This window comes from Salvelinus sp. IW2-2015, linkage group LG2 (genome assembly GCF_002910315.2).
Source record: "Salvelinus sp. IW2-2015 linkage group LG2, ASM291031v2, whole genome shotgun sequence".
In the NCBI taxonomy this organism is placed as follows: domain Eukaryota; kingdom Metazoa; phylum Chordata; class Actinopteri; order Salmoniformes; family Salmonidae; genus Salvelinus; species Salvelinus sp. IW2-2015.
Window position 1 is genome coordinate 33,233,868 of NC_036839.1, and position 14,191 is coordinate 33,248,058.

At 42.5% G+C, this 14,191-nt stretch overlaps 2 protein-coding genes across 4 annotated transcripts; both read left to right on the plus strand.

Moving 5' to 3' along the window:
• The first annotated feature begins 2,180 nt into the window (after positions 1–2,180).
• Positions 2,181–7,102, plus strand: dbi (diazepam binding inhibitor (GABA receptor modulator, acyl-CoA binding protein)). 2 transcript variants are annotated; one of them, XM_024008508.2, is made up of 5 exons: positions 2,181–2,345; positions 2,784–2,885; positions 4,847–4,964; positions 5,067–5,129; positions 6,566–7,102. In XM_024008508.2, the coding sequence occupies exons 3-5, from the start codon at positions 4,910–4,912 to the stop codon at positions 6,637–6,639; spliced, it is 192 nt and encodes a 63-aa protein (XP_023864276.1). In that variant the 5' UTR covers positions 2,181–2,345; positions 2,784–2,885; positions 4,847–4,909; the 3' UTR covers positions 6,640–7,102. The 2 variants fall into 2 exon arrangements, with proteins under 2 accessions (XP_023864276.1, XP_023864270.1); XM_024008502.2 differs by lacking the exon at positions 2,784–2,885 and having other exon boundaries at positions 2,182–2,345.
• Positions 7,103–8,100: 998 nt separating this feature from the next.
• tmem37 (transmembrane protein 37) lies at positions 8,101–12,584 on the plus strand. 2 transcript variants are annotated; one of them, XM_023999406.2, is made up of 2 exons: positions 8,101–8,491; positions 11,673–12,584. In XM_023999406.2, the coding sequence occupies exons 1-2, from the start codon at positions 8,474–8,476 to the stop codon at positions 12,201–12,203; spliced, it is 549 nt and encodes a 182-aa protein (XP_023855174.1). In that variant the 5' UTR covers positions 8,101–8,473; the 3' UTR covers positions 12,204–12,584. The 2 variants fall into 2 exon arrangements, with proteins under 2 accessions (XP_023855174.1, XP_023855167.1); XM_023999399.2 differs by lacking the exon at positions 8,101–8,491 and adding an exon at positions 10,513–10,893.
• Positions 12,585–14,191: the final 1,607 nt, after the last annotated feature.

Consider the following 14,191-nt stretch of genomic DNA (forward strand, 5'->3'; position numbering starts at 1 on the left):
CTTCCTAGACACGGTTATCTACTTAAAGGTCTCAGAGCAAGTGACGTCACTGATTGAAACACCACTAGCACCATTTCACACAGGTTACATAAGGATGTACGAGCAAATATGAACATTTTCACATATCTGTGACATAGCTCTCTTCAATTTCTTCCTTGAGATCAGTTTCCCATTTTTCTTGATAGCTTCTGAGCTATCAGGTGGAGATTCAATCAACTCTTGATAGAACTTGGCAATCAACTTCTTTGGTGTTGCAGCTTCTTTCATTATTTTTTCAATGTTACATGCTTTAGGTTCATCCAGATTCTGTTGAAGCAATTGAATAAGATTTTTTAGTCGTAAGAAATTAAGGAAATTGATATTGGATAAACCACATTTTTCTTGTTAATGATTGAATGACAGAGCCATCATAGTACATATGCTCAACATTCAAATCAAATACAATTTTATTGGTCACATACACATGGTTAGCAGATGTTAATGCGAGTGTAGCGAAATGCTTGTGCTTCTAGTTCCGACCATGCAGTAATATCTAACAAGTAGTCTAACAATTTCACAACAACTACCTTATACACACAAGTGTAAAGGAATATATAAGAATATGTACATATAAATATATGGAGGAGCGATGGTCGTGCAGCTTAGGCAAGATGCAGTGGATGCCACTTTGGAGCCAGGGCGCGGTTGCATAAAACATCTTACATCAAAATGTCCTTAACCTTAAGGTTTTTTAAGGCAAATTACTAATTAAATATGGAAGGTGCACAATCCATGGCCAGAAAGCAAGCTAGCTGTTTTTAACCAGGCAAGTCAGTTAATTCTTATTTACAATGACTGTCTACTCCGGTCAAACCCTAACCCAGACGACGCTGGGCCAATTATGCACGCCATATAGGACTCCCATCCACAGCCAGTTGGAATCGAACCAGGGTCTGTTGTGACACCTCCAGCATTGAGATGCAGTGCCTTAGACCGCTGCACCACTCGGGAGCCCTAGCTACCTACTCTGTAAATTAGCTTGACGTGCTAGAAAGTAATAGCAATGAGTTGAGAAAAAAAGTAACTAAAAGAAACGGGTTTTATTAACTGGGTTATAAACTGTGGTGTTACGCCTCACCTAGTAGACTGTAGTAGACAAAATACAGGTCAACAATTTACATTCTTACATCATACAAAACAGAACGCAGGTATTAACGAGAAAATACTGAAACAAACAAAAAATAACAAAAAATAAACAATTCTAGTGCAATTGTAATCACTCTGAAAAAATCTTATTGTAATGATTTAGGAAAATGTTATTCTTGTTATTGTTCACAAGGGTTAATGTTTTAATAAAATTGTTCAATTAAAAAAWAAWAAWAATTGGTATATAATTTTGGAATTTTTGTTTGTGTATGAAGTATTTGGCAACAAGAATTTWAAAAATCACAATTCAAAATTCACAATCATTTCAGTGGTCTTGTTATCATTGCAATAGTAACATAGTATATCTTTCATGTCAAAAACATAGGTAGTGTTCATAATGGTAAATAAGTATTTTGCAAGGTTTTCCTATCAAAAATATTTTGATTTGACGGCTTGCACATGCGCAGTTCGGCGCAAGACGACCGTTAGACCTGAAGACGTTTTTCTGCGCATGAGCTTAGCTAGCCAACGTAGCCATGACATGACCTACAACCGTGATCGGGGAGTTCTATTGGAGAAGCAGTTTCTACCTTTCTGCGGTATCACAGTACTTTCAAGACAACCGGGAACTCATGAAGTCAGTGATCTTCAGGTTGGAAAGTCGGAGCTCTAGAAAGATGCCCTAGTTTCCGACTTGGAATTCCGAATCAAAACGATTTTTATCTCGTTCTTTTCCGAATTCCCAGTTGTTTTGAACGCGGCATTAGTCAAGAAACCTGCCTATTTTCCTCGAAAATACGAAATGTAATGATTCCAAAGCTATACGATATTACAGAGAACAAGTTAATTATCTCACATCTCGGAAAAGATTTGTAATGTTTCTTGTTGAGTAAATTCATGCTAATGTTTTTTTTAACTTTAGTTATCGCCCAATTGACTACCATTCACTCCTTGAAGAGCGCGCGTTTCCCAAAATCGCCCAAAATGCACCGCGCGTCCCATTGACAACGCATGGGCAACGTACACAATGGGGGTTGGAGTTTTCCATCTCCTCAAAAGTATCTCTGGCCYGATCGGGGATTTCTATTGGAGAAGCAGTTTAGACATCTTCATACTAAAGCATATTTTTTGTCTACTCCGTTATTTCTGGTCTGTGGACTCCAGTGGTGTTCTAGGACTGTACGAAGGGTCTTCAAAAGGAATTTTAAATCATGTCTGAGGTATGTATCGAATTTGTATTGTTTTGGGTATTATATTGTAGTTACCATAATCAATGATGACATGCATAGCTATATTATTATGTTGATTTTCAGTTTCAATGTTTTCGTTAACATGTGTCAACTTGGCTTTGTCAGCTAACATTACCGTTAGCACTGTTAACGTAATTGAGTTTAGCTATCTAATAAATAAGCTATAACAAAATAGTATTATTGTTTTAGCCAACCTGCTTTGAATTTAGCATAACTAATTCTAAGGAGCTGGCACTTGACTTGGCTCCACTAGTTGATCCCGTCAGTCTTGTATCAAGTTTGAATTAAACTCCGCTAACTCGTTTATTGCCTTTTTTTAAAACGGAGCCATTCCCATGCTCCCACCCGATGAAACGACCCCGTTTAATTTGTTTGCCAGCTCAATGTCTGATTTCACTTCCAAACCAGGGGATTGCGTCTGCCACAACTGTCACCCTGCTTTAAGGGTGTGGAGCGGCTTTCGACATAGCCCAAGGCGATGATTGTGTGTGGACTAAAAACACGCTCCTGGTTTGTATATCATTGCTTGCCTATATATTATCCTGGTGAGAAGAAGCATGTTAAAGTTATTATAGCAAACGTTGAGTAGCGTATAGCTTGTTTGGAGTGTTGGCGTTTTGCTCAATTATTTCATCATAACAGGATAACTCTTGGCAAGAAGCGCCCTGAACGAAGGTTTTGAGGCCAGTTTCTATGTTCTGCCATTCTGGGCTCAAGTTGCTCAATATATAATGTCATCATGACTTTGATGCGGTTTTACTGCCTGTAGGCTAAGAAAAATGGACCCAGATGAGATCAAAGTTCAATTTATGCCAGCACTGACTCTATCAATTGCTCCAGTGATTATCTAGCTCAGGGATGGGCAACTGGCGGCCCACGGACCGCCCCTCGGATCGATCCTCCTTCCAAGTTAGAATAGTACACTAAACAAACATAAACGCAACATGTGAAATAAAAGATCCCATAAATTGTTCATATGCACAAAAAACATATTTATCTCAAATTTTGTTAACAAATTTGTTTACATCCCTGTTAGTGAGCATTTTGACTTTGCCAAGGTAGTCCATCCACCTGACAGCTTTGGCATATCAAGAAGCTGATTAAACAGCATGATCATTACACAGGTGCACCTTCTTCTGGGGACAATAAAAGACCACTCTAAAATGTGTAGTTTTGTCACACAACACAATGCCACAGATGTCTCAAGTTTTGAGGGAGCGTGCAATTGGCATGCTGACTGCAGAAATGTCCACCAGAACTGTTGCCAGATAATTTAATGTTAGTTTCTCTAATCATAAGCCACCTCCAATGTTGTTTTAGAGAATTTGGCAGTACATCCAACTGGCCTCAACTTCAGACCACGTGTAACCACACCATCCCAGGATCTCCACAAACCGTCTTCTTCACCTGCGAGATGGTCTGAGATGAGCCACTCGGAGAGCTGATGAAACTGTGTGTTTTGTACAAACAAACAATTTCTGCACAAACTGTCAAACAGTCTCAGGGAAGCTCATCTGCATGCTCGTCGTCCTCACCAGGGTCTTGACGTGACTGCATTTCAGCATCGTAACCGACTTCAGTGGGCAAATGCTCACCTTCGATGGCCACTGGCATGCTGGAGAAGTGTGCTCTTCACAGATTAATCCTGGTTTCAACTTTACTGGGCAGATGGCAGACAGCGTGTATGGTGTCGTGTGGGTGATAGGTTTGCATCGTTGTGAACAGAGTGCCCAATGGTGGCGGTGGGGTTATAGTTTAGGCAGGCATAAGCTACGGACAACAAACACAACTGCATTTTATTGATATCAATTTGAATGCACAGAGATACCATGATGAGATCTTGAGGCCCATTGTCGTGTCATTCATACACCGCCATCACCTCATGTTTCAGCATGATAATGCACTGCCCCATGTTGCAAGGATCTGTACACAATTCCTGGAATCTGAAAATGACCTAGTTCTTCCATGGCCTGCATACTCACCAGACATGTCACCCATTGAGCATGTTTGGGATGCTCTGGGTTGATGTGTACAACAGCTTGTTCCAGTTTTAGCCAATATCCAGTAACTTCACACAGCCATTAAAGAGGAGTGGGACACAATTCCATAGGCCACAATCAAGTCTGATCAACTCTATGCAAAGGAGATGTGCCGCGCTGCATAACGCAAATGGTGGTCACACCAGATACTGACTGGTTTTCTGATCAATGCACTTACCCATGAGCAACTGCGGACCCTCATGATGAGTTCAGATTTTTTGTGGCCCCACCCCCATCAAAGTTGCTTATCCCTGATCTAGCTTAACCCTTTTCAGACATAGATCTGCTCATTCTACTGTAAGGTTGCTGCCATTTTCTAATGACACTGTACAGGAACCTGTCCATCATATAACTTATTTAACTTGGGAGCAGCAATTTTCATGTGCATGTTTAGCTGACTTTAACTGCATATTTTGCTTCCCCTCCATCCAGGCAGATTTTGATAAGGCTGCAGAGGAGGTGAAGCAACTGAAGGCTAAGCCAGCAGATGCGGAGATGCTCAGGGTCTACGCTCTGTTCAAACAGGCCAAAGTGGGCGACGTCAACACCAGTAAGCCAGTCGGCGTCCTTACTGTGCTTTGTGATACCCCTCCATTCTAGAAGTCTCATTGTATAGTCTGTTGATTGTGTGTGTTTTTCTTTGTTTCTGAAGCTCGTCCTGGGATGCTGGATTTCACTGGGAAAGCCAAGTGGGACGCCTGGGAGAAGGAGAAAGGTGTGTTTCCTGTAGTCCTTCCTCATTTAGCCTGTAGAGAGCGCTGCTCAAATCAAATCAAACTTTATTTGCCACATGCGCTGAATACAACAAGTGTAGACTTTACCGTGAAATGCTTACTTACAAGCCCTTAACCAACAGTGCAGTTCAAGAAGAATAAAATATTTACAAAGTAGGCTCAAATAAAAAGTAATAATAAAAAGTAACACAATAACAATAACGAGGCTATTTACAGGAGGCACCGGTACCAAGTCAGTGTGCAGGGGTACAGGCTAGTTGAGGTAATCTGTACATGTAGGTGGGGCGAAGTGACTATGCATCGGTAGCAAACAAACAGCAAGTAGCAGCAGTGTACAAGAGGGGGGTCAATGTAAATTGTCCGGTGGCAATTTTTATGAATTGCTTGGGGGTAGAAGCTGTTGAGGAGCCTTTTGGTCCTAGACTTGGCACTCCGGTACCGCTTGCCGTGCAGTAGCAGAGAAAACAGTCTATGACTTGGGTGACTGGAGTCTCTGACAATTTTATGAGCTTTCCTCTGACACCGCCTATTATATAGGTCCTGGATGGCAGGAAGCTTGGCCCCAGTGATGTACTGGGCCGTTTGCACTACCCTCTGTAGCGCCTTACGGTCAGATGTCGAGCAGTTGCCATACCAGGCAGTGATGCAACCGGTCAGGATGCTTTCGATGGTGCAGCTGTAGAACCTTTTGAGGATCTGGGGGCCCATGACAAATCTTTTCAGTCTCCTGACGGGGGAAAAGGTTTTGTCGTGCCCTCTTCACGACTGTCTTGGTGTGTTTGGACCATGATAGTTCGTTGGTGATGTGGACACCAAGGAACTTGAAACTCTCGACCCGCTCCAATACAGCCCCGTCGATGTTAATGGTGGCCTGTTCGGCCCGCCTTTTCCTGAAGTCCACGATCATCTCCTTTGTCTTGCTCACATTGAGGGAAAGGTTGTTGTCCTGGCACCACACTGCCAGTTCTCTGACCTCCTCCCTATAGGCCGTCTCATCGTTGTCAGTGGTCAGGCCTACCACTGTTGTGTCGTCAGCAAACTTAATGATGATGTTGGAGTCGTGTTTGGCCACGCAGTCGTGGGTGAACATGGAATACAGGAGGGGACTAAGTACACACCCTTGAGGGGCCCCAGTGATAAGGATCAGCGTGGCAGACGTGTAGTTGCCTACTCTTACCACCTGGGGGCGGCCCGTCAGGAAGTCCAGGATCCAGTTGCAGAGGGAGGTGTTTAGTCCCAGAGTCCTTAGCTTGGTGATGAGCTTCACCTAAATTTGGATCAGTGTTACACAGCTGTGGATCTCCTCAGCTCAATGCATTTACACTGTCATAAAGTATACTGGTTGAGACAGACAGTTCTTAAACAGTAACTCATTGTTAAATAAATGTGTTTTCCTTTTCTTACTTGACTCCCATAGGGAAGAGCAAAGAGGATGCCAGGAAGGAGTACATTGCCTTGGTAGAGGAACTGAAAGGGAAGTACGGAGTCTAATAAATGACTGACTGACCGGGCTGACCGCTGGCAGTGTAGAACCTTGACCTCTGTGGTCAGCCCACACCTCGTCCCTGTGAGGTGCCTTAATCCCAACGAGTATGCCCTTTTCTACAAGACCTGGGGAAAATGCATATGTCAAATCCTTTGTAATTCTAGCGGTGCACTTGGTTTAGCTGAAGTAACTTGGTTTAGCTGAGGTATGTGCAAGGGTGGTTGGAGTTTGCATTTGTTGGACTATTCAAATGGTTCCATTGTACAGAACTACCTAAATCAAGCACACTTCAAATGACATATGCGTTTTACCCAGGAATGTTTGCTACTGTGCATTGCACTAAGAATACAGGAGCAACAAGCCGCCGCTACGTACAGGGACAAACCGTCCTCCACCATCAACTTCCTAGTGAATGTTCTCAACTGGTTGTTCAGCCCACAACCTCCATAAAGTTTACATTTGTTTTAACTTTTCTGTTGTCAAGCTTGGTTATTTTATGAGAGGAGATTATATAATTTGCCTTGCATCACATACTCAGTAAACCACAAAATGTACACTTTGTCACTCACAACTGTGCCCCTTGTCACTCACAACTGTGCCCCTTTGCACATTGAAAACATTTGTATATTCAGAAAATGTATAAGGGTCAAAGACGTATAAGGTTTTCAAAGTAGCAAAAAAATAAAACAGCAATTACAATTCCTTAAAAGGCTTTTTTATGTTCAGTGGAGTGTCACCTATGCTGTTATATTCAAGAATAAAGCCTATAATTTTTTCTTGTGATTCATATGAATGTACCCTAGTAAAATGTAAWWMWGTAAAACACTTAAGTGTTTTAAAAAATAAATAAAAAWTCTTTATAATCACAAGGTTATATATCCATGCTTAGACTGGCAGGAATATAACTACCCAGGGAAAAAAATCATTTTATTTTGAATACCACATATTTGATGTGTCACGGGTACAACTCAAAATTTGTTGAAGGTTTCTAACAAAAACTTTTTGCCTTACACTGAAAAAAAATCTATGAAAATATCTTTCACTTCATCCTATGAGATTTGTTTTGTCTCTGAGTCAACAAAACAAAGTTATTGTATTTTAATATAAAATACTGGTGTTATACTGTATGACACTATTTTGTTACACTGAATGACACTCATAACAACACTTTGCACAAACACGGTACATGCATTGCTTGTTCTTGAGATCACATAATGGAAGACAGTAACTCGGAAACGCTTGAGGTTTTCAGCAACTCGCTCTGGCTCAACCTGTCAACTAGGTGTTTCACATTCTCGTGATAGAGACACGCACAGGTGTTGTGGTCATGTGCCTTCGGCTTTGTAATGTAAAATGGCCGCAGTTGTAAAAACTGTGTATGACAGTGAGTGTCCCACCCACCTCTGAATTGTACTCTGCATGGAGTTCTTTTAAAGATTTCATGAGTATGCGCCTCTGAACCTTCTTCATTTGCGTGACCGTGTCTATCTTCCCTGAGAGAAGGCAACTATTTTCATCTCCACTGAGAAATGCAATGACCTTTTCCTCACTAAAGATATATATTTTTTCCCTGTGGCCTGTATTTTTAACTTGGATTGCGTTTTAATTTATTTGACCTTTGCATGCCCTTTCGTAATTTGTTGCTTTTTTGTTGTGATTGTTTTAGTTGCATTTCCAGTTGAAGAATTTTCTTCTTTAGTTTTAGTTTTTCCTTTTGCAGCCGCTTACAACACTTTGATACCCTTTTCACTTTTTCTGGAGTGGAGGAAGCAAGTGGTTGCTCCAGTGTTTGAGATTGAGGGTCAAGGGATTGCTCTAGTTCTGAAGTCAAGGACTCAGATGGTTGTTCTAGCTCCGGTAGGTGCAAATTCATGTTGTACTTTTTCAAGTTGTTCAGGGGGCTGCTCAAAAGCGTTTCCGTCAGTGGATACTGGAGTTAAATTCATCACCACATTAATTTGTTAGATTTTTTTCACTGCGGCTCCTCTTATTTAATCTAAATTTTTCCTTCTTTTTTTCAGCATCAGATTGTGTTATTGTATGGATTGGTGGATGATCAGGATTAACATCCTTCTTTCTTCTCTGATAGCTTAAAAACGAAAATGTAATAGTTATGACACTGGCACAGAATAGGATTTGCATCCATTAAATGTTATTAGTAGTCTATTAATAGTAGGCTATACAATGATAACACTTAATCAAAGTTTAAAAGTTAAATCAACTCCCTCTCCCTTTCTCAAACATGTTTTGTTACTAATTCATTGCTAATGTTAATAATAATCACTTTACTATAATCTGCGGCAGCACTTGACGTTGCATTAAGTTGCATTATTACACGATTATTACATGATAGTTAATGTTGTAATTATGCGTTGTTACACTGTAACTGGTCAATTTCTATAGGTACACAAATACAATTTCAAGATACCTACACAAAATAGCTACATCAAATGCCCATCAAACTACTTCAATTCAAACTTGTACAGTCTTGATTTTTCATAAAGYGCCCCAAATGTGAAGCAGCTAATAACTAATATAATTCACAATCCATTTGTATTCATGAATTGCATGATTAAATGTTGTAAACTAGTGAAAACATGGGATAGCAAAGCTACTGTCATTCAGCATAACGGGTGACATTGTGGTATAAACATGAAACTTTTGGACAAAAGCATGATACAGAAGGACAGATTTCATACATAAACATATTTAACAGGCAGTTCCTTGGCCACCAATATAAAGTAATGACCTTGACCTATAAAGATTATTCTTACTTTTCATATTGAATATAGCTTTTTATAAAATAATAACATTAAAATTATGTTTTCTGTGTTGTACTGAAGGACATGCATTTTTGTTACAAAGGTTACTAGAGGGTGAAAAGGTGAAATCATCAAATATTTCAGAGAGATTTACTCACCTCATCACATTGATAGATGGTCTTCAATGGGTCTTTTTTGTGATGTCACACACTGTCACATGATTACCATCATGTGAAATGCTTAAAAATGGCGTTTTATCTTTGTTATACTGAATGACATTGATGAAGCACAAAAGTACGGACAAAAGTTATTCAAGTTTTAAAATATTTTTTAGATAGAGTATGTTGCCCATTATTCTATATATTGTTGCAAACACTAACACAATTATGCCATGGGTGTTCATTTATATTTTTAGGATGAATTTCTACATTTTAAAAACACTTTTGTCATTAGAATTTTATCCTGGTCAGTTACACTGAAGGACATTTTGACAATTAGAAGCTCAATAACTCCCTTAATTTAATAGCTTGCAACACAAATATTTCTGGGTCAAAAGAAGGGTAAGAGTTGAGTGATTTAATATTATATTTATACATATTTATCTTTTTATGTTAAATGAATGGCCTTCGGACACCAAATGTACACGTCTCGTCTTTGACCCATAAACTCAGAAATCAAGAAGAATACTTTGTCAATTTTCCAGGTAGTTTTTTTCCACCTCGCACCATGTCCCAGGGCCAATGGTCACTGAGAAACAACACTTGGCACTTGTAGCTTATCGTTTCTTGCATAATGCATCTGGCAGTTTCACAAGATCATTATACTTTTTGTAGCAATGATTAGCTCATATTAGTTCAGGAGGCATATTGAGCTTTGCACTGCTTTCTCACAGTTTGAGACAACATTTCTCAGTAGAGAAGAGTTGTTCATGCAATAATTGGGTAAGCCTACATGTATATATTAGTAATAGTGTGGGATTAGTAATCTCAACAATGGGTAGGCCTACATGTATAAATTACTAATGGTGTGGGATTAGTAATCTCAACAATGGTAGGCCTACATGTATAAATTACTAATGGTGTGGGATTGGGAATCTCAACAATGGGTAGGCCTACATGTATATATTAGTAATAGTGTGGGATTAGTAATCTCAACAATGGGTAGGCCTACATGTATAAATTAGTAATGGTGTGGGATTGGGAATATCAACAATGGGTAGGCCTACATGTATATATTAGTAATGGTGTGGGATTGGGAATCTCAACAATGGCCATACTCGCGGCGTATAAATCTCTGTGCTGTCATGGAAGGAACATTCTTCCTTCCTGTCTGCTACTCCTGGCGATAGCAGAGTATCCCGTAACCAGACTTCTAATAACTACAGGGGGGAGAGTCAATCAATTCTGTCTGATATTTGAAGTGAACACATCTTTTCCGCTGCCAGTTTTGCCTCTCGGTCAAGTGGAGTACAACACCATGACCGCTATTCAGATAAAGGTAAATAGTCATGTTTTTTTAAATTATAATGACTGTTGTTAGATTTGCTTGTAAATCATATACATGCTTCTAAATAAGTAGGATTACATCTGTTTTTGCCAGATTGTCAATGGTATCATGTCCATGATGTTTATTTCTTCAGTGATATTCAGTGTTCTGTCATTACCGATGTGGTTGCTTGTGTTAGTGCATTAGCATTGAAACAACAGACTCAGAGACTTTCTCTCATACATTCATTTTATGATCACCTCATTCCAACTCTCTCACATAGCCCACATAATCCTCTCAGGACCTCCCTGCTCTCTGTTTTGATGTTCCCAAACCTTTACTCTTTGTGTGATGTGTGACAGACTTATTTGAGTGAATAATCAATTAAGAAAAACTCAGTAGACAAATATGTCAATGAAATATAGGCAGATGGGCTATCAAGGAGCTGACGCAAGTCACACTAACACAATAGCCTGTTATTTGTTCCCTTATATGCTTACAGTCTTAATTCACATGAATGAATGCACCCATTGTATTCTACACAGCTGGATCTGCTACTCAAGCCCAAGTTTCTTCTTAATCTACTGATTCAAACTCTGCTGGAGAGCAGCTTTACCAAGGTTACTGGGTTCGGGACTCCAGATAGATTTACTTACAGTGGAGTTTAAGACATGTCCCTGTGGTCACATATTGCCCTGTGTCTTTGTCTCTGTCCAAGTCACACAGGTCGGTACTGTACTCTGTACCTGCATAATTTGAATCCCCAAATTCACTAAATCCCCTTTCTGTAGGTCCCAGTAGGAGCACCCCGACAGAGGAAGGCCCGGCCTTTCTTCCTGGAGGTGTTGCCCCGCAGCCTGATCATCCTCTGCACGGCCCTGGCCATTGTCCTCTCCTCCATAGCTGTGTGCGATGGACACCGGTTGCTGGCGGGCCTGGAGGCAGTGGTGGAACGAACAGCCTCACCTAACTGCACCACCCACCTAGGTGTATCTGGGGTGGCGGTCGGCCTGGGCCTGGGTCACTCTATGGTCTTCCTGGCTGTGGCGGGAGCTATCTTTGGCCTGGAGTTGCTGGTCATATCGCAGGTGAGTGAGGACCGGGACTCGGGCTGGCGGTGGGGCCTGGGGTCAGCTCTGGTGCTTGTGACGGTGGCGCTGTCGGCAGGGGGAGTGGTGGTGTTGGTGTCTCTGCTCCGGCAGCAGGCCTCTCCTTTGGGCTTCACACTTACCTTCTGGTGCCAGTTTACCGCAGTCTTCCTGCTCTTCCTCAACGGCATGGCAGCGCCACATCCATCACATGGCCCTGCAGGCACCACCTAGAGGCCGCCTGGGGAAATGCTAGAGGTGAAAGAGCACAAGGAGTCCAGCAGTGTCCAGCTACAGCAGTACGGCAGAAGGCATTTTCATATTCCAAACACGCAGACGTCCCAGGAACAGTGATTTCCTGTTGGGATTAGGTTTAGGGTTACGCCCAGGGTTGAGGACTGTGGAGTATAGTGGACATCAGGACATCTCTGCATCCATGGGTGTCACAGTGCCTGAGATGTAACAGGGTCTATTGGAATGAATCAGCTGTGTGTATGAATCCCTCAAGGCCTTGTGCATGTGCAGCTTGTTAATAGCACATACTGGGAACAGTAAACAACGACGTCTGCCTGTCTATATGCAGTCAAATCATCTTCATTGTTTTGTGGAAATACAGCTCTGGATTGTGTAGATTAAAAAGCAGAGCAGATCGGCACGTTCAAGAGTTTTGGAGAGAAAAGAAAGAAGGGATACTGGCTGTATTGTTGACATCGGAGGATCGAGTGTAGGTTTTTTCAGAAGGGGTGCAAACTCTCGCTCTCTTGAAGACGGAGGGACGTAGCCAGCGGTCAGGGATGAGTTGATGAGGACGAGGTGAGGTAAGGAGAAAGGTCTCCGGAAATGGTCTGGAGAAGAGAGAGGGATAGGATCAAGCGGGCAGGTTGTTGGGCGCCGGCCGTCACAAGACGCGAGATTTCATCTGAGAGAGAGGGAGAAAGAGGTCAGAGCACAGGGTAGGCAGTGTGAGCAGAACCAGCGGTGTCGTTGACTTAGCAAACGAGGATCGGATGTCGTGACCTTCTTTTCAAAATGGTTGACGAAGTCATCTGCAGAGAGGGAGGAGGGGGGGGGGGCGGGAGGAGGATTCAGGAGGAGAGAGAAGGTGGCAAAGAGCTTCCTAGGGTTAGAGGCAGATGCTTGGAATTATAGTTGAGAAAAGTGGCTTTAGCAGCAGAGACAGAAGAGGAAAATGTAGAGAGGAGGAGTGAAAGGATGCAGGTCCGCAGGAGGGCGAGTTTTCCCTCAATTTCCGCTCGCTGCCAGCCCTGTTCTGTGAGCTCGCAATGAGTCGTCGAGCCACGGAGCGGGAGGGGAGGACCCGAGCCGCGCCTGGAGATGGGAACATAGAGAGTCAAAGGAATGCAGAAAGAGGAGGAGAGGAGGGTTGAGGAGGCAGAATCAGGAGATAGGTTGGAGAAGGTTTGAGCAGAGGGAAGAGATGATAGGATGGAAGAGGAGAGAGTAGCGGGGAGAGAGAGCGAAGGTTGGGACGGCCGATACCATCCGAGTAGGGCAGTGTGGAAGTGTTGGATGAGAGCGAGAGGGAAAAGATACAAGGTATGGTCGGAGACTTGGAGGGGAGTTGCAATGAGGTTAGTGGAAGAACAGCATCTAGTAAAGATGAGGTCGAGCGTATTGCCTGCCTTGTGAGTAGGGGGGAAGTGAGAGGTGACGGTCAAAGAGGAGAGGAGTGGAAAGAAGGAGGCAGAGAGGAATGAGTCAAAGGTAGACGTGGGAGGTAAAGTCGCCCAGAACTGTGAGAGGTGAGCGTCCTCAGGAAAGAGCTTATCAAGCATCAAGCTCATTGATGAACTCTCCGAGGGAACCTGGAGGGCGATAAATATAAGGATGTTAAGCTTGAAAGGGCTGGTAACTGTGACAGCATGGAATTCAAAAGAGCGATAGACAGATGGGTAAGGGAGAAAGAGAGAATGACCACTTGGGAGAGATGAGGATCCCGGTGCCACCACCCCGCTGACCAGAAGCTCTCGGGGTGTGCGAGAACACGTGGGGACGACGAAGAGAAAGCAGTAGGAGTAGCAGTGTTATCTGTGGTGATCATGTTTCCGTCAGTGCCAAGAAGTCGAGGGACTGGAGGGAGGCATAGCTGAGATGAACTCTGCCTTGTTGGCCGCAGATCGGCAGTTCCAGAGGCTACCGGAGACCTGGAACTCCACGTGGGTCGTGCGCGCTGGGACCACCAGATTAGGGGCCGCAGGCCA